The sequence below is a fragment of the Bos indicus x Bos taurus genome, chromosome 21, assembly GCF_003369695.1.
Source record: "Bos indicus x Bos taurus breed Angus x Brahman F1 hybrid chromosome 21, Bos_hybrid_MaternalHap_v2.0, whole genome shotgun sequence".
Lineage (NCBI taxonomy): Eukaryota > Metazoa > Chordata > Mammalia > Artiodactyla > Bovidae > Bos > Bos indicus x Bos taurus.
The window spans coordinates 45,243,210-45,269,367 of NC_040096.1; the positions used below are offsets into that span (position 1 = coordinate 45,243,210).

The 26,158-nt window shown below is 34.9% G+C and overlaps 1 protein-coding gene across 2 annotated transcripts in view; it reads left to right on the plus strand.

Annotated features, from left to right (window-relative positions):
• Positions 1–21: 21 nt before the first annotated feature.
• SRP54 (signal recognition particle 54) overlaps positions 22–26,158 on the plus strand; it is a 36,411-nt gene continuing 10,274 nt past the window's right edge. Inside the window, exons 1-12 of one of the 2 annotated variants that reach the window (XM_027521963.1) lie at positions 55–257; positions 5,337–5,473; positions 9,762–9,872; positions 12,053–12,144; positions 13,170–13,254; positions 16,706–16,810; positions 17,402–17,468; positions 17,550–17,607; positions 21,330–21,480; positions 23,010–23,158; positions 23,455–23,555; positions 24,052–24,138. In XM_027521963.1, the coding sequence (XP_027377764.1) occupies positions 9,795–9,872; positions 12,053–12,144; positions 13,170–13,254; positions 16,706–16,810; positions 17,402–17,468; positions 17,550–17,607; positions 21,330–21,480; positions 23,010–23,158; positions 23,455–23,555; positions 24,052–24,138 (973 nt within the window). In that variant the 5' untranslated portion in view covers positions 55–257; positions 5,337–5,473; positions 9,762–9,794. Of the gene's footprint in view, positions 258–5,336; positions 5,474–9,761; positions 9,873–12,052; positions 12,145–13,169; positions 13,255–16,705; positions 16,811–17,401; positions 17,469–17,549; positions 17,608–21,329; positions 21,481–23,009; positions 23,159–23,454; positions 23,556–24,051; positions 24,139–26,158 lie in introns of both variants that reach the window. The other variant, XM_027521962.1, reaches the window with a different exon arrangement.

The following is a 26,158-nucleotide window of genomic DNA, read 5'->3' on the forward strand; positions in this document are numbered from 1 at the left end:
AAGGCTGGACTACGCCGAGTGGTGACGTTTCCCCATTGGGCGGAAGGTTCGGTGGCAGTCGTCGGGTTTCCAGCTGGTGGGAGTTGGCGTTGCGGTGCTGGGCGCTGGAACCCTAGTTTATCCAGTTTGGGAAGTCGGGCTGTGGGGTCGCACCTGTCTGTCTGATCCCCGCGTTCCCTGGTTTCCTTCCCCGGCGTGGGGCTTCGCGAAGGTCTCTCGGGCCCCTTTGGGCCACGGCGGTAGCGGTGCCTTTTGCGGTAAGTGTCTGCTTTTTCCCGCCCCAGACTGCCGACTAGCAGCTGGGGGCAGCCCCAGTCCTGCTCAGCGGGGTAGACACTCCGGAGGGACTTGGCTGCTTTGGCCACCAGCTGTCGTCATCGAGACAGAGGTGCGCTGGCCCATTTTCATCTCTTGTCCCTCACCAGAAGTTTTGTTAAAAGATGCGCTGTGACCCTTTAAAATTGTCTTCAGATTTGCCAGAGCCAAATTAAACGTAAGCGATGTCAGGCCAGACTCTGTTTTGCTGTCCTGATCAAGAATTTAGATGTGGCTGCTACTCCGAAAATCTGTTGACTTGTACCAGATTTTATTTTTCCACGTCAACTTGTGTCTAATTAACACAGTGTCCCACCTGTAGTAGGCTTTCAAAAATGATTAAGGGATATCAGTTCAGTGCCATTGACGACCTAAAATATACTGGTGGCTCTGTCCGTAACATCTGGTGCTACTAGACGTTTCTTGAAACTCTTTCTCCCTTGTTGACGTTGTTGATGCTGTTCTCACATGGTTCTTTCATATGCTTCATTCAACAAAATGTTTACTCTTTCTTAGCTATAAGGATACAGAAATGAATGACTTGAACCCTGGCATTGAGGACCTAACAGTACAGTGATACAGAGACACATAAATATACATTATAATCAAGATGAGTGATGAGAAATTCTAGTAAGATGTAAAGAGCCATGAGAGCTATGGAAACAAAGATGATATGCTCTGCTCCTTAGAAGATTTGTGACCTTGAGCAAGTTGATATTCCAATCTAGCCTCAGTTTCCTCATCCACCTTAGTTTGAGAATGGAAGATTAGGTAACATGTTTGGTACCATGCCTAGAATACAGCAGTGGTGGTGCCAAAGGGGAGGGGAACTATTTCCTTCAAACTTCTTCCCCTTGATTTTTTGATCTGGTCAGTATTTTCTAACTAAATATAAAGTCCTGTGCAAAAGCATCTTCAAGCCCTCCTTCAAAGAGATTGATTACTCCTGTAACTCCACCTATCTGGAAATTCTGGACCTGCCACTGGAATACAGTAAGATAATCATAAATGGTAGCTTTAATTTTTTTTTTTTCAATTGATTTTCTTGTGTATGCCTTTGCAAAGGGAATTGGTAAAAGCGTCTCTCCTCCTGATTATTCTCGAAGTCTCAATGGACTCCTTTTAGTTGGCGGTTCACCATTGCCTTATCCCATAAGCTGTCTCTGAGAGTTCTCATCTGCTTCCATAGTATTATCGTTGTATGCCAACAATTTCCACATCTTTTTCTCTAGCCCTTGTTTCATGAAATAGTATTTTAGTTTCTGCAAATTCAGTAGGTCTAAAACCAAGTTCACTCTCTCCACCTTCTTTTCGTTCCCCTTTTTATTACATATAACCTACACACACGTTTTCCTAGTTTATCTCAGAGTTTTGACCTTGGGTTTCTAGTTGAATTTTGTGGTATTTGTTCAATTTTTAAAAGAATAATAAAGTCAACACTAACTGCCAACCTAGTAGTAGAATTTTGTAAATAACCTTTAAAACCCCTTGAATCTTGCCTCTATTTAACTTTCAAATCAGCTTCTCTTTTTTGCATTCCATCCATTGGTTAATGGCATCACTAACCACATGGTTATTCAAAGGAGAGCCCTCAGAGTCATTTTTGCCTCTGTTTCTCTTTCATTCTCCATAACCATTTGATCATTAGGTCCTATAGATTCTGCTTTATGATTAACCCTTAACTTGAGCCCTGTCCCTCTGTTTTGTGTTCTTCCTTAGTTCAAGCTCACATCTCTTGAATAGACTTTTGGAGTATGTTTAGAATATGTAGTCTCCTTACTCCAGTTTTTCTCCCTTCAATGCCTTTGTTACATTGTCTCTAATTTTTTAATTATAGAACAGATTTTTCATTCTCTTGTTTGCCTTAATGAGTGTTGCTTCATGCAGTGCTTATTAACCCTGGCTGCACATCAGTATAGCCAGTGAAGTGTTTCAAAACATAGGTGCCTCGTTTGGCTCTCCTAATCAAGAATTTAGATGAGGCCACTTCCCCCATAATCTTATAATGTTACCATCCCTGAAGTTTCTGATTGATTACTTCATTTTTAGCTGACAGGTGTTAGCTGAATGCCATTGAAATTGCCCATTACTTGAGCATATGCCTCATCCCTCCTCATCCATATTTTCAGGCTGTGTTCATTTTAGCTTCAAGGCAAACTATTTCCAAAGAGTTCTTTTGACTTTGTTTTAATTTTCCTCCTGGTAACAGTTTACATAAAGATTCTTTTTATGATTGACTTGACAGCCAGAAAGTATCTTAGAGAATTGATTCCCAGTGCTTTTGAATTATTAGCTATTGTTGCTAATTGAATTTTTGGTATACCTTTTCTGCTGTTAAGCCATGAAGTGTTGCAGTGGTTTTATCCTTAATGTTAAAATGAGTTTTAAAGTTGTTTTAAAATTTGAAAACAGAATCATTGTATTGAAGAGAATATTTCCTAATATTGACTGGTGCAAAATAAGACAGAGAAGTCAGTGGTGGCATGATACCTAATTTATTTTCTGAAGTTAACAGAGGAGTCTTGTCTGTGTTAACTTGATGTAATTTATTGATTTGAAGTTAGAACTTTGCTTGCTGGAGCAATTCCTGGAGCACATAGTAGGTGTTTAATGAGTGACTGACTAACTGAATACAAGGGGCCATTCTGTCTCAACCTCTAGAATAACATTATTCTAATTCTCATAAAGAGCACTTTGAAAAGTAACTTTCCCCTTAACCAAAAGTAATTCTCATAGTCGTAACCAACAATTTGAAAATTACAAGAATGTATTAGAAAATTTAAATTACTGTTCACCATCAAAGATGACAAATGTTATTATTTTCTAGAAGCTTTACTACAATAAGGTTAACATACCATACAGCTCACCCAAAGGGTACAGTTCAGTGGTCTTTAATGTATTTGCACAGTTGTGCAACCATCCAGGGCTTCCCAGGTGGCACTAGTGGTAAAGAAACCGCCTGCCAATGGAGGAGACTTAAGAGACACAGGTTCGATCCCTGGGGAAGATTCCCTGGAGGAGGTACTCCAGTATTCTTGCCTGGAGAATCCCATGGACAGAGGAGCCTGGCGGGCTACAGTGCACGGGGTCGCAGAGAGTCAGACGTGACTGAGCACGCACAACCATCACCACCATCAATTTTAGAACATTTTCATTACTCCACAAAGAAACCCCATGCCCACTAATACTTCTCATTTCCCCCTAATTCCCAAACCCTAAGCAACTATTAATCCACTTTCTTTCTTTATAGGTTTTTCTCTTCTGGACATTTTATATAAGTGAAATCAAATATCCTTTTGTCACTGGTTTCTTTCATTTAACACAACGCTTTCAAGATTTATCCGTGTTGTGGCATGTATCAGTACTTCATCTCTTTTGATTATCAAATAATATTCCATTTGGTGGGTATGCCACATTTTATTTATCCACTCATCAGTTGAGGGATATTTGGCGCTTTTTTCCCTTCCCTTTTTGGCTAGTGTGAATAATGCTTCTAGTGACCATTTAAGTATAATTCTTTGTGTGGATGTGTATCTTCCTTTTTCTCGGATGTACCCAGGAGTGGAATTGCTGGGTCATACAGTAACTTTGTGCATTTAAAATTTTGAGGAATCGCCAACCTGTTTTCTAGGGCTGTACCATTTTACGTTCCCACTAGCAGTGTATGAGAGTTCCAATTTCTGCACGTTCTCACCAAAACTTGTTATTACAGTTATCTCAGTGTGGGTCAAGTGGTATCTGATCGTGCCTTTGATTTACATTTCCCTCCTGGGTAATGCGTTTTTTGGATATTTGTTTAAACAAAATACATTATGTGCAGTTTTGTAGTCTGGCTTTTACCTCTAAGCATATTTTTAGCATTAGCAAACATATTTACAAAAGATTTTCCCTCATTTCTGCTTTCCTCTTCACTCCTTCCCAAACCATAATTCTTGTGAAAACTTGCCTAAATTATAATGCGTTAAAAAGTCTATAGGAGTGTATGCCAAATTATTGTTGGTGGTTATCAAAGGACAAAAAGAGGGTTAGGAAAACTGTATTTCTACCTTTAACGTTTCTGTAGTGTTTGAATTTAATGAACGTGAATCCTCTTGTAATCACAAAACTTAAAAATGAATTATTTCTTTAGAGGACTGAGTATATTCAGAATGAAAAATATTCCTAAATTCGAAAGGCATTAACTTGTATTAGTTATTCAGATATAATCATTTACCAAGTAAAATACCAATGGGTTGCTTTGTTAGATAGTTTACTTTTCTGTGGTTATAGACTATAAATACATATGCTATGTAGGATTTAAAATATATATGTATATGTTTAATGTTATAATCAGGAAAGCATATACTGGTTTGGCCTATTGACTATTTTACAGGAAAGTATATAATGTAGAAATCATTTTTCTAAAGATATTTACTAATAATAGTATATTTATATGTTTAGTTCTTTAGTGTAATATTGATCCAATAAATTAGTCATCAATTAGGGCATAGAAGAACTTTTTTATTTTTGCCTGTAGAATTTCAAGGACAGAGGAGCCTAGTAGGTAGAAGAATTTTTTAATAGGTGTTTTCATTATAATAAGATTTTCATTATAATAAGATATATAAAATAATAAGATTTGGAATATCTAAGCATTAGAGTCTGTTTATATAATCCAAGATTGGGCAGGGTTCTGGCAGGACTATTTTTAATTGTTTATGCAGAGAAAAATGGCTGCTTGGGCATTCCAGCTTCTGTTGAAGAATAACCAAGTACATGAAATTGGCACTTAATGTTAAAAGATTCTGGGGGAGTGATTCCTGGGTAGTGGGACAGACACTTTAGTAATGTTCAGAAATTTTCCAGTTTATTCACAACTCAGCATTATAGGGAAAGGCAACTGACATCATCAAGAAAGGAAGGAAAATAAGAGTTAGTGTACTGTGCACCTGCAGGCAGTTTTATACGTACTGTCTCATTTAATCCTCACAACAGCCTTTCAGGGTAACTACCTTGATAATGGTATTATCTCCATTTTGCAGGTGAGGAATGTGAGGCTCAGAGATATTAAGTAACTTGCCCAAAGTAACCCAGCCAGTATGTAACAGAGCTGGGATTTGAATCCAAGTCTGTCAGACTCCAAAGCCCATGCTCTTTCCAGTACTTCACACTGTAGCAGGTAAGTATGATACTTGGCCCTGTGCCTGCCTTACCTAGGGCATCCCAAACTTGAGCCTGTTTCTACTGCCTCACTGTCCAACTCTTAGATTCATGTTAGGAGAAAGTGTGATGGGCCAAGATCAGTCCTTGTGCATCCTGATTGCAGTGGACTTATCAGCTCTTTCTGGATATTGCAATTATTACTCTTCATGAAGAGGAATGTGCATCTTTGCTTTCAAAGTATGATTTCCTCTTTTGTATTATAGCAGCAAAATTTGTTCCAGGAGTTTGCCAGCAAGGATCTTCAACTCAGTTGTCTAAAGCATCATTCATACTCTCAGACCTAAGGTTGTATTCCCAAGGGACTATAGGACGTCATTATGCTTTTTATTGGGTAGGGAATGGCTGTTCCATTCTTTCACCTGCTTATATGGTAAAATTGTTGTGAGGGTGGAATGAGATAATAGATGTTAAACTGTATGAACTGCTATAGTGTAATCCCTTACCTTGCCAACAGCCCCATCTAAGTAGAGATTCTTCTTTTGTGAAACTCTAGTACATGTATACACGTATTTACTTCTCTAAATCTTTTTAGTTAGCCCAGAGAATTTTGAGTGAGCGTGCTTGAATTGTAAATTATCCGAATTTGAGCTATAGGGTTAGCCATTAACAGTAAAAGATATATGTATTCTAGTGTGCATATTAGAACAAAGCGAAGTTAGTTTTTAAGAGTCTTGTTGGAACTTCTGAAAAGTTATAATAAGGCAAATGAAAACTAATTGTACAATATCAATTATCTAGGTTGTTGATTTTCTTGATTGTCATGTTTTCTTTATCGGTTAATTTATGTGGTCTTTTGAGAGATGTTTTTAAGGCCATTTGTGACTTTGGCTCCCTAGTTTTGTTATTTAACTAAGGTCTTAAATACATTATTCATCCATAAAGTTCATTTTTAGTAAAGACTGAGGGTAAATAAAGCAGTGAGCTCACAGGAGAGAGCAAAAGAGGCAAACGTCTCTGCCCTCATGCAACTTACATTTTGGTTGAGGGAGATAGACTGCAATAACGTGTAGTTAATCCTTGATGACCAGGGTATGAGCTGTGTGTGTCGACTTTTGTGTGGACTTTTTTCAATAAATATAGTATTATTTGGCCAAAAAGTTTGTTTGGGTTTTTCTACTGTGTCTTACGGAAAACAAACAAACATTTTGGGCAACCCAGTACTTGTATTTTCAGTTTATAGACCTTTAAATTAACTAAGTGTGGGGAAAAGTTTGTTCAATTAGAGACCACGGTTTGTGGAATCATAAGAACTAGGATCTGAGACAATTGCCTCCAAGCTGTTTCAATTTCCTGCCTCTCTTTGGGTAAGTCATTTGTCAGTTCCTTGGTTTTTGAGGCAAAGACGGCAGTGCCTGGATTTTCTACTAGGATGGGGGATGAGCCAGTGCCACTAACCTCCCTTTGCTAAAGGGTCAGCTGTCAGTAAATCATGTTGGTAACAAAACAATGAGAGAAAGAGAAGGGAGTTTGCGATTTTAAACAAGTGGTAGGGGAAAGCCTCATTGAGAAGTTGCATCTGGACAACAATATGAGGGAGATGAGGGAGGGAGCTATATTGTTAACCAGAGGATGAACATGCCGGCTAGGGCTTTAGCACAGCATCAACAGCAAGGAACAAAATCGTGTGTGTGTGTGTGTGTGTGTGAGAAGTGAGTAAGTGAATCGTGTGTGTGTGTGTGTGAGAGAGAGAGAAGTGTGTAAGTGCCTTACAGTCCATTCTGAGAACTTTACCTGTGCGTGAAATGAGAAGTCATTGAGGTTTTGAACAGAATTTTGATACCAGAGTTTTCAGAAACACATCTTTGGAAATTGTGGAGAAAACACTTTATAAATAAAAGCTATTATTAGATATTATTTTCCCCCTACTGAAGTGTAGGTTTTTGTAATCAGGCAAATATATTTAAAAATATGCTATCAATAAGTAATTTATATAAGGAAAACTGTGTTGGGAAACTTCACAGAAAATTTTTTTTCAATTTAAAAGAGCCAGTCAACATAGGAAGATAAGATTTAGCTAGTATAGCTTTTTAAAATGGAGGATGAAAAAATAAGTAAAATGAAGGATGGTCTGTTTATGATATGATCTCTAAAAGAGCTAATTGTGGTGTCATAATTAGGATTATATTACCCCTGGTAGTGCTGTGGTAAAGGATATAAGCTGAAACCCCTGAACCCTATCTCTTACCTAAAGAATACTAACTTAAACAATAATAATTTAGTATAATGATTTGGGATAAGAAGTTAAAACTTCTGGATCTTTTCTACAAAGTGGTTGCTTTTCCTGCTTAAATAACCATGTAATTGTTAAAAAAAAAAAAAGTAAGTATTTTTGGTATAACATGGTATTTTTTCAGTTCCATTAAGTATTGGTAGTAAGTTTTTAGTTTTTAAATTATCAGATTTTACCTGAATAGAAGTGTGATGTTTAATGTAGAGCTCAGCTTGGAATGTCTCTGCCAGTGACAGGTCCTTGAGTGCCTTTTCCCTGCCTGCTTCCTTTGACTTCCCTCATCTTTCCACTTTCTCTATGTTGAATGAGTCAGCTGTTTAGTCTGTAGATGGGATCTAGTCTAGATAATCTTGGTTTACTAAATTAGACCAGTTAGCTTGGAATAGTTACCAAAACAGCTGCTTTGAACAATGAACTCTTCTGCCAGTATTGCTTATGTTGGACAATTGATGCCTGGTTTTCAGAGCCCTTTACACCCTGTATTTCCTTCTAACTGTATAGCCTTCTGTCCTGACTGGAATGTTTTTTTTACTATCTTCCAAATAGTACTCAATAATTTTTGAGTACATGCATACATAAAGTACAAATATGTCCCAGGCTTTTCCATGTCTCCATTTCTGCTTGTACCATTTCACCTCCTTCAAACTTCCCTTTGTCCTCTTCTCCACCTATCTAACTTCTTCCCTGTATCAGGATCAAATTCATGACAGCCTTCTCAGTAAAGCCTGTTCTGTCTACCTGAGCTTATTTTTACATATATGTATAATTTTTATAATTATTGGCAGTTGACCATAAGGTGTTTTTTTTGACCATAAGCATTTATTTCTAGCTTTGAACTACTACTTAACTGGTATTAGTCAAGGTTCTCCACAGAACAGAACTGATAGGATGTGTGTATACATGTGTATGCATGTGCACGCACATACACATACATGAAACTTTTTATATATATTATATGGAATTGGCTCATGCAATCATGGAGGCTGATGAGTCCTGACATCCCCAGGGTGAGTTGGCGAGCTGGAGATCCAAGATAGCTAAGCAGATGGCATATTTCCAGTCTGCAGCCTGGCAAGCTTGAGACCCAGAAAAAGCTGATGTTTCAATTTGATTCTGAAGGCAGAAAGAAGCCTAGGCAGTCAGGCAGAGGAATTTTTAGATTTACTTTATTTTGCTGCTCACTGATGTGCCTTGTCTTGCTAGCTAGTAAACAACTTGAGGGCAGGAACTGCAAGTCATGTTTACCTGCTTACCATCCATAACTTTGTCCATCCTGATTTACATGTAATAGGTACATCTCCGTATTTTATGAAATCGTATCATTTTAAGGGCTAGAAGATGCCTTGAAGGTTATCTTGTTTTAGAGTTGGAGAATCAAGAACAACTTATTAATATATACCTCTTTCCTTAGTTGTTAAGAAAATGAACGAGATAATGTAGTATCTATGAAAAGTTAAGTGATTTACTAATTTTAAAGCTTTATTTTTGCTTAGAGCATGAATCAGAATGTGTCCTTTAATTAGAAGATATTTCCTGGGTGGAGATTTCACCTTTTTCTTTTTCACCTTTTTTTTTTTCATTTAAGAATGTACATAAAAAAAAAGAATGTACATAGCACAGTAGTCAGTTATTCATATTGACAAGTATGTCCAAAATGAGAACAGGTTTAATTTGAAATGTCATTTCTTCAAATTGTATTGTCTGATATATAAAATTTACTGATTCATAAAGAATATTCCAGTTAAGTATTCAAATATAAAGCATTATGTAAAATTTACTGATTCATAAAGAATATTCCAGTTAAGTATTCAAATATAAGGCATTGTAACCAAGTGGTACCTTTAGCTTTTGGACCTGACAGTATCGAAGATGCAGGTTGAGGCTGTAGAATTTGAAGTTACTGTATTTTAAACACTCAGGTACTTTAATTTGAACTTACTCTTCTTTAGAAGTTTTCATTTATGGGAACTGATATTGTTTTCAGATGTTTTTATTTAGTTTTTTTCCTTCCTAGATTTTCTTGTGATTACATCTTAAAGCTTTCAAGATGGTATTAGCAGACCTTGGAAGAAAAATAACATCAGCATTGCGCTCATTGAGCAATGCCACCATTATCAATGAAGAGGTATGTAAAAATACATGTGATTGCACATCATCACTAGCATTGCAGATATATAGTTACTTCTAGATAAAACCCATAAATGGGTATAGTAATGTGTTTTATGAGAAATTGACTATGTTAATTTCAACTTTCTATAATGAATTACCAAAAAAACCCCACCTTAACTTATATGTAATAATGACATAACGTTTTATATTTCTTTCTTTTTTTTTTTTTTTTCGTTTTATATTTCAAAAATGGCTTAGGTCTGGAAATATGCTTTTGCTTCCTCTTAATACAGGCCTATAACTTTAGTATCCTCCTTCTTCCTTCTTGATTAGACATGCATATATCTGATCTTTTTTCCTTGACTTTTATTTGACATTCTTATATAAGGCTAATATTTCCATTTTGGCTACTTTGATTCATTTTCTCTGAAATCCTCTCTTAGTTTTTTGGAGGTTTTGTGAGCTGACTCCTTAATATGATATCTGAAATACTTTTCCTCCTGGTTTTAAGTATAAGGTATTTCTTGCTCCCATCCCCCCTCATTGTATATTAAAGGTTTGTCAACTGAAAGAAGATGATTATAGTCCACAAGTATATTTTACATTTTGTGGTTCCAGTGGTAAAGTACTGATTTTGGTTTTAGAAGACCTTGTTTAGTGTCCTGTTAAACAAGTCATAGAAATTTGAGCAAGTCAAATTCAGAATTTCTTAATGTTTAAAATGAGAAAATAGCATTTACCTTTCAGGATGATTTTAAAGATTAAATGACATAATAGATTAAAAGTATCTTCTAACTTGGAGGTTTAAAGAAAATTCTAATATAAAATTTGATATCAATACTTTAATGAGCTAGTGGAATGAAATAATTTGGGGACCATCTTTGAGCTCAGCTAGTCAAGCCTCTCTTTTAACAGCAGTAGGAAGTCAGTTTCACATATTTATTTATTGGAAGAACCAGTATTAAAATCTTGTTCCTAATTCCACATACACAGCTTTTTATAATAATTAATATTAAGTAATAAATCATAATTTAAAACACTAGTCTTTGGAATTCAGAATAAATAAAATGACAGCTTTTCAAATAGTTTTCCCTGTTTATAACCGTTATGCTGTTTGTATTTATAGTAGAAAAAGAAAAGAAACCAAGGAAATGAAGTTGGTGGGAAGTAATAACAGCTGTTGCTTAATGGTAGCTTCTCTATTCTTGATACTATGCTACTAGGGAATTAACAAGGAGAAATCCCTCTAATGAAAGATCAGTTCCATTTTTATCAAATCCCTTTAGTGAGAGATAGAGAAATCTGATAAGCTGCTATATGACATATGACAGAAGTTGAAGATGAGAATTCATTCAGGAAGTGTTTGAGGGCCCACATTTTTGCAAACTGTTTTGCTGCCATCGGGGATATAGCAGTGAACAAAATAGACTAAAATCCCTACCCTCGTGGAGTGTATTGCATTCTAATGTGTAAACAGCTATTTCCATGAGCAGCTAAGGCTCATCTTTTTTAAAGACTTTTTTATAGTTTGTGATCTTTTAACTACAATGCCTTGCAACTCAACAAATATGTGATGATAGTGAGTTACTAATGGAGGATGGTTTTCTTTTCACCTTTGTTCCTCTGCTCTGAGTGGAAATAGTAAAGGCTAGTAGGTCAGACTGGGTCATTTTCTTTTGTCATATTTTCCTCCATGTTAGTCCAGTTGAGAAGATGTTGCTGCATATTAGCAACAGGAATTCAGTGGCATAGAAAACTTCAGTGGCAACATGTATTGTATAGTAACTTTCTTTGACTTGTATATTGTCTTTACTATTATTACTTTAATATAGGGATAAAATTGTGTTTAATACCTGGTTGAATAAAATGAAATGGAATCTTTTTTTTTTTTTTTTGAAGTGGTGCTTTGCAAATTGTGAGATCTTAGTTCCCCTATCTTGGATCTAGCCCATGCTCCCTGCAGTGGAAATTCAGAGTCCTAATCACTGGACCACCAGGGAATTCCCTGGAATGTCTTATTTTGACAAAATGACTAGATATTTAATAAAATCTCTCTCAAAGGCTAACTGAAAACCTTTTTCCTCTCTAATGGTATACTATGGTTTTTAATTAGTCATGGTTGTATGGTTGATGACTGGTCATTGTTTTTATATGGTTGAAATGAATTTTTTTAAAGTTTTATTTATTTATTTGCAGGTGTTAAATGCTATGCTAAAAGAAGTATGCACAGCATTATTGGAAGCGGATGTTAATATTAAACTAGTGAAGCAACTAAGAGAAAATGTAAAGTAAGTTAATTAAGCTAAAGGTAAAAAACAGGCAAAACTAAGTTTAGTTTACTGGGATGAGGAGCTAACTAGAAAAGTCTGCTGCATTATGAAACGTTTCTGCTATATAGCACTGGAAACGAATAGAACTCATATGTTGAAAGACTTCTTTTATAATGCGTTTCTATAATAATGGTTCAAAGAATAAACTACATGTGGCTTTCATTTAATTATGAAGTTCTTTCCATTCTACTACTCCTTTATCTGAACGGATTCAATCATATACTGTATAGTATTTTAACAGAAAAGCCTGTTAGCAATTCAGAGTCCTTAAAGAAAAGTGGTACCATTTTAATCCTCTTCAGACTAAAGATGGCATTAATCAGCCTCTTTCACTATTGGAGAATTGTATTCTTTTTTATCCCCTTTTGGTTTCTCTGTCCATATTCGATAAAGGAGTAGTGTGTGTGGTCTTAGTTATTGTGTTAACTGGGAGAGGCACTGGCTGGGGCGGAGCACGTAGAATAACGGAGGGCACTTCGGTTAGCTGTTTCAGTCCTAGCCCTCCTCATGCTCAGACCATCCCCCCTCCTTCTTGTATTGTCTTGTATTGGGTGTTAAGTACAGGACTACTAACATTTAAGCATTTAGAACCACAAGAAGTAATCCTATTTGCTGCTTGGTATAAACATGTATAAATTTTGTATGCTGCAAGAAAAATAAAATTAATACTTCACAATAATGTGAAGTATTAATATTTAATAATACTTTACAATAATGTGAAGTATTAATATTTGGACAAATTAATATTTGGACTTTAAAAAAATAAGCCTTGAAAAACTAACCAAAGTCATATATCTAATATTTCATGGTAAATTCTTCATGGTATGAACTTATGACTCTGTAGTAATTATATGCATGTTAATTAGAAAAATATTAATATAAATGATTGGATATTCTTACATTCTTTGGGGCAAAAGGTAATTTTTTTAAGTGTCTTAACTGACTTTTTCCCCTTTTTATCCTCAAAAACCATCATTATGAAGGTCTGCTATTGATCTGGAAGAGATGGCATCTGGTCTTAACAAAAGAAAAATGATTCAGCATGCTGTATTTAAAGAACTTGTGAAGGTAAGAGTATATCTAGCTTGTGCTTTGATTTTCTATACACTCACTGTATTAGCATGGCAAACAGGAATGTATTTCAGAATGCTTTTTAATGTTTAATGGAATATTTATCTGTATTAAAAATATTAATAGATAATTAACTTTTCTGAATACAAAATTGTAGACTTTTTTTAATTGTAGACTAAAATTCTGGGTACAGATGTGAAGGCTGGTATTTTACTCCTACAAAAAAATGCTAAAGCAAGTTATAGAAAGTACAGCTTCACTATATATTAATTGATGGAAGAGCCTCTCTGAGTTTATTCTCTTTAATATCAAGTTTTGCCTATTGAAGGTCCTACTTTTGTACAGAAAATCACTCTTGGAAAGAGTTCTTTTCTACACTTTTATTGTGTCTAAAAGATTGAATATCCTACACTTGCCTAGATTTTAAGCAATTTTGAATCAGTGAAATTTTATTTTACAAGTTATACTCGATTGCCTTGTCCTTATTAGAACTGATATTGCTGCTGCTGATGTGAAAATTATGATGAGAGTCTTAGAGCATTAGAAAATATGTTTGAGTCGAATGGTAGGGGCAGAAAAGAAAGGAACTAAAAAAAGTTTTTTTTAAGGAGCAACAGGTACCTGTTAGTGGTCTCCAGGTATTTTTTCCCTATATTGTGTGAATAGTTTCATTTACTCCTTTAGTTCAACAGAACTGATTGGTACTTTAAGAAAATCTAGTATCTCAGATGGTTGTGACACTTCACTTTAGTCCTGTAGACTAATCAATTGGAAAAGAAATTCAGAACCTGAAAGAGGTCAGGAAATTTAGCCAGTCTGTCTTTTCAGTTTGCGGTTGAGAAAAGTGAGACAGTTAGTGGTAGACCCAGGCCTGATCTCCATACTTGTGTGGACTCCTCCTCCCAGTATTTCCAGTTTGCTCTTCATCTTACACCTGAGGTCAGCACAGAGTGAGTGAACATTTTTATTTTTAGGGGTTGGCATTTTGAGGCAATTCTGGAACATCAAGTGCTTTGTTAAGATGCCTTTACTGAGTGCCTACTTTATTCCAGGCTGTATCCACATACTGCTGATAACAAGAGATGAAGAAGACTGGGCCTTACACTCAGAAGCTCATGGTCTAGGGTAGTGGTGTACAAAGCAAGGTCAAAACTGTTTTCATAACACTAAGACATCATTTGCCTTTTTTTGCCCTCTTTACTTTGTTGATATTTGCTCTGCAAATACCAGTGCAAAAGCAATGGCAGATAAAACCATTGGGTAAAACTCCCTAGCATGAACAAGGCAGTGATACTAAACTATACTGGTAGTCATTGTACCCTTTACTCCCAGACACTTGCAGTGAAATAAAAATAAGTTTTTTTTTCAAATGTGTCCTTGATGGAAATTATTAGTGGTATTAAATCTTGACCCTTAAATGTGTATGTGTTTGTAAGATTTTGTGTGATGAAATGGAAAGTACGCAGAAAGCTATATTGCTGTGTACCAAATTTGATGGTTGTCTTGAGGAAAGCAACAGACAGTTAATCTGTGCTTATTTGGCCTCGAACCTTTGGCAGACGTTTTCTCTGAAGTAAATAAAGTTGTCCTGTCACTTTAAGGCAAACAACTAACAGTAGTGTACCCAATGATAAAATTTTAGCTTTCAAGTGAAAACTGGAAGCTTGAATCCCCCCACCCCCGCCATGAGTTTGACAATGTCCTGATTCTTAACTCGTCTGGTGAGATCAGTATAGATATTAATAAATAAAATTTTCGATGTTGTGTAGTGACATGTGTCAACAATGGGAGATCTGCCTAACTCAGTAAACCAGTATTTTCTAAATGACTAGTGTATAATGTTACAGAAGCATGCACCAGTATAAGATCGATTCAAAGTCCAAGATAGGATAACTGATTTTAATGTGGTATGAAAATTCAGTACTGCAGTTCTAGGATGCAGGAGGAAGAGAAGATATAATAAAAACATTATTCAGTAAAATACATGTTCCAAATAGTAGGTTCATAGAGAGCTGAGTGATTCTGCCATGGGATATAGAGGATGGAGGAGAATATAGGGCAGCATTAGTGTTCTGAAAGGGTCTAAGAGGAAGGGCAGTGGATTTATGTCTAAGATAGTTGTTTATTTCAGAAGTTTGCTTATGGGTAGCTCTATGCCTGAAAAGAAGATAACAAAATGTATTTTCTTTTCCTCCCTTTTCTACCACATGGCTTTCCTTGAAATCAGATATAATATGGATTATGTAACTTTTATGGTATCATCTAGCATGGGCTCAGCAAGTTTCTCTTAAGAACAAATAGTTCCAGCTTTGTGGGTCATATGGTCTTTGTTGCAACGACTCAGGTCTGGTGTTTAGCACAAAAGCAGTAAATGAGTGGGCATGTGTGTGTTAAGACTTTATTTACACATAGTTGTAAATATGGTCTATGTCCTCTGGTCTAGGATATTAACTACTATTACTGTTTGATTATATAGAGAGAGAGGTTTCAAGTTCCAAATGATGACTTGGAAATGTATTATTTTTTTAAATGAACGTTAAAAATGCCTCCTGCTTGTTAGTTTGGGGACTGTCTGTATACGTACCTTTATTTTCCACTGATTGTCATTATAAAATTGGTGATTATTTTTTACTTTAAATCTAATAATTTTAAAGAGGAGTACATCCAATGGCATTGGACAGTTTAACGTTTGACTCACTTGGAAAGCCTTCCACATGTAGTTTGTAATTTTGCTCATGTATAAACACTGGTGAAATTGAACAGGAAGGTAGGTGCCATTGCAGTATTGTAGCCACTAGCCACATGTGGTTATTGAGACTTGTAATGTGGCTAGTCTGCTGAGATCTGATATGGAGTAGATGGATAAGAGATCCATGCCAGGTTTTAAGATCTAGCATGGCACATTTATTTAGGGAAAAAAAAAAAAGACCCAGCATGGGAAAAGGAAATATAAACTAGCTCATTAATTTTTAAATATAGATTACATGTTAAAATTATAATATTCTAGATACATTGAGTTAAAGGATTAACATTAATATCACTTGTTTTTACTTTCTGAAATGTCACTACTAGAAATGTAAAAGGTCTTATGTGGCCTGCACATACATTATATTTCTACAGTGCTGTTGTAGATTGCTCCCTTGCTCAAACTTGGTTTCACATTCATACCCTTTCAACTTTTTCTAAAAAATGTTTTGAAATCCTTACCTCTGAATCGGTTTGGGAGTATAGGCTTGCTTATAACTTCACAATGCACTGTTTTAAACTCTTAAATTTCACTATGTGTATATATAAGAGGGAAATAGAGTTGTGTTAGAATGGGAGGATTATGGTTGCCTCTTACACTGAAATGTCTGTAAATCATTTTTACAGTTTGAAAGTTGTGGGGAGAGAGGTTTTGAATGTAACCATGTGCTAACCTGATTTTATCTTTGTTTTTGGTATGTAGCTTGTAGACCCTGGAGTTAAAGCATGGACACCCACTAAAGGAAAACAGAATGTGATCATGTTTGTTGGATTGCAAGGGAGTGGTAAAACAACTACATGTTCAAAGGTAAATTATACTTAAAAAAAAAAACAAAGTCATGGAGAAGCTGTTTGTGTAAATCAAGTGCTTTTACCAAGAAAACTGTTCCTATTCTTTAAGGAGATGAGGATATGATTTTTGGAGAAGTAAAGGGGGAAAGTTTACCTTATATCCTATGGCTCAGGATTCCCTTTTCACAATGTCTAACCCAGTATAATATGTATGGATCTTCATTTTACATATCATTTTGCTAATTTTAAATTCATTCTACCACCCTTTCCTTCATAATTGGGTGCCTCAACTTTGTTATCAGATTTTGCTTCAGAAGCCTCAACTATGTATAGTTTAGAAAGAAAAAAAAAACCAGGATCATTTCTTAGAGGGTTATGTTATTGTTTGTTTTTAATTAACGTTAATAACATTTTTTACCATAGTCATTTGTTGCTTCGTCATTTCGTATCCTTTGAATGTGACTGTTTGGCACTTAGAGTTTAAACTCTTCAGGAAATCTTCAGTATTCAGAATGCAATAATATTACTTTTTAGGAGAATATGAGCTGTTTTATTTTACATGTGTAATAATTTGTTTTTATTGATTTTTAAAATCTTCCTTTCCCAGTTAGCATATTATTATCAGAGGAAAGGTTGGAAGACCTGTTTGATATGTGCAGACACATTCAGAGCAGGTATTGTGCTGAAATTTGAAAATTATTTCCTGAAATTTTTATTTTCAAGTTTAAGGACTCATTAACTTTTTTGTTTCATAGGGGCTTTTGACCAACTAAAACAGAATGCAACCAAAGCAAGAATTCCATTCTATGGAAGGTGGGTTCCGGTTTTTATTCTTACATTCGTATGTCTTACCTTATCTATCTGACTTTTTACTTTATGCTATCTGGCCACATTTTAATATGTACCTATAAGCTTGAATCATTTTTGGAATAAGGTAGGGGTATAATTATTACAATGTTACCTTTTATTATTGTAACATGATTTTTCTGATCCAGCCTGATCAATCAGAGCAGATACTGTTTAGCTTATAATTCTTCCTATACTTACCCTGCCTTGCATGCTTTCCAGCTTCCTGCTTCTATTACAGTTGTTTCTTCTAAGACATGTCTGAACCTTTTCTCGATTCAGCATACCCTGGTGAATTCTATATTGTCTGTTTCTTTGGTACACCATTTTTTAAAAGTTTGTGTTTGATCATCCTAAAATGCTTTATAATCTATGTTTATCTCAGAGTCTGATCGTTGCTAACCTTCATTTTCTACATTGCTGTTCAGTTAGGTGATTTATTTATGTTAAAATGACTGATTAAAAGAATTGAGTCAAGATTAAATTTAGAAAGACTTATTTGAGAGAATAACATTTTTCTTAATGTTACTAATATATTAATATAAGATTATTAAGCTAAAATTTGAAGTAATTAAATGAATGATATCATTTTATAAATCATTATTTGCTACTTTTTGGCCAAAAAAACTAGTGAACTTTGGCTATGGTATGCTCTTTAAATTCTTTTATTAGTTTTTTTTTGGCGGCAACACGCTGATTGCAGGATCTTAGTTCCCCAACCAGAGATTGAACCCAGGCCCTTGGGAGTGAAAGCGCAGAGTCCTAACCACTGAACCACCAGGGAATTCTCTCTTAGTTATTTTTTTATGATAATTTCTAGCAAATAGATTAAAGAATAATGTTAGGAATTTAATTTTTAGGTTAAGAACTTTTTCTAACATAGATTTAAAAATTAAAGGATAATACATGTTTAGAGTTCAAATTTGCACAGTGATGGGTATGAGCTGATAGGCGGCTCAGATGGTAGAGAATCTACCTGCAGTGCAGGAGACCTGGGTTCAATCCTCGGGTTGGAAAGATACCCTGGAAAAGGAAATAGCAACCCGCTCCATTATTCTTGTCTGGAGAATACCATAGACAGAGAGAGGAGCTTGGTTGGCTACAGTCCATGGGTTGCAAAGAGTCAGACACAACTGAGCAAGTAGCTTAGGCTACTTACTTGAACTATCAGCCAAAACCAGAGCCTTAATTTTTAACCAGTTTTTCAGTACTGTTTATTAAATAATCTCTCCTTTGCTTATGTGTATAGAGTAAAATATTAGTGATCATCGTTTCCTCTGGGAGAGATGAAGTGGATAGGGCTGGGGAAGGAAGGATTTGAAATGATCTCTAATGTTAAATTTACATGTTAGCATTTATTGGGGGGACAATAGATATGTTTTTTTTTTCTGTCTTTAAAAAAAAAATAAACACTATTTTAATAAAAAATTTTAAAGAAGTGAAAGTGCTAACAGTTTCACTTCCCGATGACCAGCTTTTAGCAAGTCCATCTGTGCTTTTTTCAGATGTGCTATATATAAACAAATATACAAGAGGTAGATAATTTTAAATTGAAATAGAATCTTTTCATGCTTTGAACCTTGATTGCTTTAGTAGTAGTTATATGGGTTATATAAATTTGTCAAAGCTTATTAAAATGAATACTTAAAATAGTGCATTTTATGTAAACATACTACTATAGACTTGATTAAAAATGGGATCTTATGACAAGATAGTGATTATTCTTGGGAGAGAGTAAAATACTAATTATTTTGTTTTCCTTGGTCTGGGTGTGTTTGCTTTGTGAAAATTTACTGAGTTTAACAATTTGTGCAGCTTTTTCATATGTATGTTATATTTCATTAAAATACATATTATAATAATGGGATCTTAATAATTCTGGACAATATGCTGTTAAAGAGAAATCTTTTTATGAAATCACTGTATTCCATTGTATGCATATATGTAAGTAATCTCTTTATGAACATCTTTGATCCTATTTCTTTATATATTTATGTTTTATTTTAATTGTATCTTTATCATATTTTAAAATAGCTGGTAATGCTAATTTCTTCTTTTTCAACATTTCTTGCCTCTTTCACCTGCTTATTTTCCTGAGTAAATTTTAGTTTTCTTTTTACTTGGAGGAAAATTGCTTTATAATGTTGTGTTGGTTTCTTTAATCAAGTTCCAGAAAGAAAAATCTCCGTAAGATTATGATTAAAACTATATTGAAGCCAATTAATTTAGGGGAGAACTGAAATCTTTACTTATTTGTATAGTTCCATGTAGAAACTTGCTAGGTCTTTTTTGTTAAAAATTTCGCCCTTAAGTATATTAATTTTCCTCTTTTAAGTTTCATATATATTCTTACTCTGTGTATTTCTACTTGATTTTTGTTGTTAATTTAGGGGAAAAACTTTTTGTTAACATTATATATCCTTTCATTTGACAACATTGATCTGTGTTAAAAGTTGCCACTAATCAAAAGAATGCAAACTAAAATGAAATCTTATTTTTTGATTTTCAAGTTGAGTAGAGTTTCGAGGATTATGAAAATATAATAAAATAGCAATGAAATTAAAGTTTTGTGAAGGACATTTTCCTTTTAAAAACCAAAAGCCTCAATGATCAAACCATTTGATCCAAATTCAGCTTGTAGGGGAGTGTATCATAGTTTAGAAGAAACAACATTATATACTATTTATATTGGCTATATTTTTAATACCAGGAAGTTAGAAAACCTTAAATGGCCAACAGTAGGGCATTTATTTAATAAATGATAGCATGGCCATCTGATGGAACGCTATATAACTTAAAAGTCACGTGTTACAGGAATATTTAATGGTTTTAGAAAGTGCTACAGAAGGATGACTGTCATCAAAAAGAACACAAATGACAAATGATCACGAGGATGTGGAGAAAAAGGAATCCTTGTACACTGTGGGAATGTGAATTGGTACCACAGCTGTGGAAAACAGTATGGCAGTTTCTCGAAAAACTGAAAATAGAACTACCATATAACCCAACAGTTCCATTCCTGGGTATATATTTAGGAAGGAAAAAAGACACACTAATTTGAAAAGCAACATTCACTCCAGTCTTCATAGTAGCATTATTTATAATTGCCAAGATATGGAAGCAACTTAAGTGTCCATTAACAGATAAATGAAGAAGATTGAGATACACACACACACACACACACACACACACACACACACACACACACCCTACATACAATGCAGTACTACTCAGATAAAAAGGAATGAAAATTTGCCATTTGCAACAATTTCAGCTGAAAAAAAAAATTGTAACTCACTGTATTGTATAGCTGTAATGTATAGTGTACATCAACTATACTTCATTTAAAAATGCTTTCAAAAGACTGTTCAGTGGAAAAGCATATATGAAACACTATATAATACAAGTTCAGTTATTAAAGAAAATTTTAAAAATTGAGGGATACGCAACTCATTCAGAAAAGATATAAAGCAGGATCATACAGGATTTCATAATTTGGAGACTGGATATTGCTTCATGCTGCTCTTTAAGTGGCTTGTCATATTTAATACTTACTGGATTTTATACTTAATTGAAATTGTGATCAATATGACTTTTTCAGAATAAAGATATACTAGCAATTTCCAAATTACTAGTATTTGAACGTTTTGCTGTTGTGGTTGTTAAATCATTATTTCCATGTTAAATAGCTATACAGAAATGGATCCTGTTATCATTGCCTCTGAAGGAGTGGAAAAATTCAAAAATGAAAACTTTGAAATTATTATTGTTGATACAAGTGGCCGTCATAAACAAGAAGACTCTTTGTTTGAAGAAATGCTTCAAGTTGCTAATGCTATAGTAAGTAGCTTTAATTTAACAACATTATAAGGACTTCAGTTAAAATTTAACTGAGTTTGTGAACCATATAAATTATTTTTTGCCTGATTTTTTGTAAGATTCCAAGTAATTTATTTTTTGTAAGATTCCAAGTAATTTATTTCTATTTTGGTCTCCTTTATCTATATGATAAGGACTTAATCTTCTCTACATTAATATGAAATTTTCATGAGTATTGGAAATTTCATTGCTTAATCATCTTATTAGTATGTATAAGAAAAACTAACAAATTGAGAATAACCGTTAGTAACTATTGCATTTCCTTTCTGTAAATTCTTTAAATTAGAAACATTTGCTTTAGGTGAATTTTGAAAGATATGAAGCATTTAAAAGTATTCATCATCATTCAGTGTCTCTTTAAAATCGTGATGGAGATAAATTGGGGATAAGAAATGGTTTATAGGTAATCTGTAGCACCTATTATGAGCCCATATTTGCCATTGAGGTGCTGGCAGTAATTCTTTGGTTAATGGTTAGTGCTAATAAGTTGGGTTTTAGCCATGCCATTATTTTGACTTAGTGGAGCAGATCTAAGGGAAATAGCCTTACCTCTGTTTTTATCCATTTTGGTTTCAGCCCACACTCTTCTGCTTTTTCTTCTTCTCATTTACATTTGCTGTTCCATTTGCCTGGAGTGTGATTGCTCGAGATTGTTGCTTAACTTTTTCCTCTTTATTCAGATCTCAGCTCAAATTTTACCTCCAGACAGGCCTTCTCTGACCACCCTAAGAAAGAAGCCTTCCACACCTCATAACTGATTTTCTCCATCCCATTTTAATTGTTGTATATTCAAAATGTTTCAGTTCAGTTTAGTTCAGTCTCTCAGTCACGTCCAACTCTTTGCGACCCCATGGACTGCACCACACCAGGCCTCCCTGTCCATCACCAACTCCCAGAGTTTACTCAAACTCATGTCCATTGAGTCGGTGATGTCATCCATCCATCTCATCCTCTATTGTCCCCTTCTCCTGCTTTCAATCTTTCCCAGCATCAGGGTCTTTTCTAATGAGTCAGCTCTTTGTATCAGGTGGCCAAAGTATTGGCGTTTCAGGTTCAGCATCAGTCCTTCCAATGAATATTCAGGATTGATTTCCTTTAGGATGGACTGGTTGGATCTCCTTGCAGTCCAAGGGACTCTGAAGAGTGTTCTCCAACACCACAGTTCAAAAGCATCAATTCTTTTCAACTTTCTTTATAGTCCACCTTTCACATCCATACATGACTACTGGAAAAACCATAGCCTTGACTAGATGAAATGTTTATTTGCCTATTTTTAAATCTGTCTCCAATGACTTCAATTTAGGCCCCATAAAGACAAGGATTTTCTTATTCATCTCTATCTGAGGACCTAAATGGTGCCTAATACATACTACTTCTACAGTAAATGTTTATTGATTGAATAATTATAGTAAATACTTTTTATAGCTTCTATTGATGAAATTTACCTAAGGTCAGTTAAAATACATATCTTTTCTATTTAAATTTTCTAGCAACCAGATAACATTGTTTATGTGATGGATGCCTCCATTGGACAGGCTTGTGAAGCCCAGGCTAAGGCTTTTAAAGATAAAGTAGATGTAGCCTCAGTAATAGTGACAAAACTTGATGGCCATGCAAAAGGAGGTGGTGCTCTTAGTGCGTAAGTATCATTAACACTGTTGTCCTGTGCCTTGGACTTACATGCTATGTGTGTGTGTGTGTGTGTATGTTTATGACTTTATTAATCATTAAAAATCTATTCCAATAGTGGACCTAATATAGTCCATGAAGAAAGTGTAAATAGAAACAGAATTTTTGAGTCCCTCTGATATATCTATAGTTCTGTTTTAGCTAGTGAAAAGAAGCTTGAGCTATGTACCTTTGTCTAATAAGCTTTGACATCTAGAAATTTGTTTTCCTTTTTGAGGTTATTTTGTGTTTTCTTTTTCTTTGCAGAGTTGCTGCCACAAAAAGTCCGATTATTTTCATTGGTACAGGGGAACACATAGATGACTTTGAACCTTTCAAAACACAACCTTTCATCAGCAAACTTCTTGGTGTGTACAGTGGTGGGGATATAGACAAATCTCCAAGAAATAGTGTGGCTTTTTAGGACAGATTAGAATTTTAATTCTGCCCTCTCACTGACTAGTTTAGGAAAATAATTTCCTTCTATGATTTATCTTCTTCACCTACAAAATAGGGATGATGGTAACCTGCTTTCCATGTTTAGAGTGGTAATAATGAGCTGTTGGATAGAAAGTTCTTGGGGAAGTTTTAGAGCACAGTACGGAAGTATGTGGTTGTAGTAACAGAAGTGATAATGACAGCAGAACTTTCATGTTTGAGAGCATAGAATTTGAAATTAAACCCTGGACTGCAGTCACTGCTTTGTTACGTAACCTCTCTAGCTTCAATTTCACACCTGTAAAGTGTTGTAGAAATACCTGAGCTGCCTATCTCACAGGTTTATTACTATATGTGCATGCATTTTGCGTAATGTAGCAATATAACAAGTATAAGTTATTAATTTTACTGTTTTGGCTCTTATAGGTATGGGTGACATTGAAGGATTGATAGATAAAGTCAACGAGCTGAAGCTGGATGACAATGAAGCACTTATAGAGAAGTTGAAACATGGTATATGAGTAACAAAAAGCATTTGATCTCAGATGACTTCCCTTGTTTTCTTTTGATAGAGCTACTATAATTTTTTGAAGTGATAAGTCCGTTAAAGTCAGTTCTTCCAGTGTTTATTTTTTAGGTGATTTATATGCAGATCGGTGTAAATCTCAGTCATCTAAGCAGCTGTAGAATTGAGTGTTTTATTTTCTTTCTTATAATCAAATTGCCTTAAGATTAGTATTGAAGCTTTCATTGGGTTCCTTGGAGTAAAACAGGTTAAAAGTAAGCTGAAATACTCTCTTCTGATTTGTTTGTTTACTTATAAGTTTTATATTTATATAATAAAACATAAATTTTAAAGAGATTAAATACACATTTTCTTCACATTGAAGACAACTCCTATGAAAGTATGTTTAAGAGCTTAAGTTTTTTAACCCAACATAGAACTTTTAAAAATAACCTCAGTTTCCTTCTGTGTAAAAAGTAGATAATACTAAGTATCTTCTTCATAGAGTTGTGACGATGAGCTGATATATATATAAAATGTCTAGCACATCAGGAACATTTAACATATATTATTATTGATCATTTCTGTTTTTCTCAAAATGACATGACTCTTATTAATTTCCATGACCACATACTATCCTACCTCTGCTCCTTCTCACTCATCTTGTCAGGTACCTATGTCTTTCCATCCTAGATGGTGGTGTTTTCTAGTGATCATTTCTAGGTCATCATCTTTCCCTGAGCTTCAGACTCATATCTGTATGTTTGCCAGACTGTGCTTTGATGTTCCTTGGACACTGATTTCAATTTGTCCTTATCTTCCCATTTCAACCTCCCACCCCAGTGTTGCCATCTATGAAAGTTAACATCATTTGTCTTGTTTCCAAAGTCAGAAACTTGGGTGTTGTCATCCACTCATGTCTTCCTCACTCTGCCCAATCCTTTTCCCAATAATTATTAGTTCTAGTGATTCTACCTCTTAATTATCTCCATTCCATCCCCTACTTCCCAGCAGCTATTTAAATTAATCTCTTCTCTAGATTGTTTATTCTAAGGCTTTTTAACAGGTTTTACAGTTTTTTGGATTATTTCCCTTGGTCCTGTTTTTTTGTTTTTTTTTTTCTTTCTTTTTTTTTTTGGTCCTGTTTTTTTAAACTCCAGCCAAAATGATCTTTCAGAAATGCAGATTTGATCCTATTACTACTACTTTTCTTAAAATCTTTCAGTGTCTTCCCGTTGCCCCTGTAGTGTTTTTGAATGATTCCACCATCTAATCCACATCTTCTGAGTCATGTTTTGACACCGTTGTTCTTAGCATTCCATGGGCCAGTCATGCTGAATTTCTGTCAGTTTCTCAAATGTACACTACAGTCTTTTTTACCTTGCTGGCCCTCTGCCTGTCAGGTAGTTATCCTCTCTTCTTCCTATTTCTGTCCTCCTTTACCCCCAGCCAAACTGGCTCACTCATACTTCCAAGTCTCTACTTAAATATGCTTCAGGAACATTCTGCCTTATCCCTAGACTTGGAACCCCTGCTATGTGTTTCCACTGGACCCTGTAATTATTGTATTATTCATCATAATTATTTTGATGTCTGTCTTCGCTGCTTGAAGTTGAAGATTGGTTTCTAATATATTCCCAGACAGCCTGCTTTCGAACGCCTAGGTCTCTCTTTAGGTGTGTGCCCTTGCTTCAGGGGCCTCCTTACTTCCAAATGTAGTGAACTTTCTCTTTTCTCTTGGCTCCCCAAATTTAATAGTGTTATCCGCCTTTTACATTTTCAAACTCTACACTTGTGTTCCATGACTGGACAGTGGACTTCCTCTATTGTCTTAATTTCCATTGTCATTTCTGTATAATGGCCAAATATCTATTTCAGCCTTAACCTGCTCTACCACTGTTTAATTCTATATTTCTAGCTGCCTAGAACATTTCTTTTGATGTATTTTACTGCTCCTTCAAATTCAGAATGCCTAAAACCAAGTACGTTCTTTTTTATATCGTAGCACAAAAATTGAAAATAGTCTTT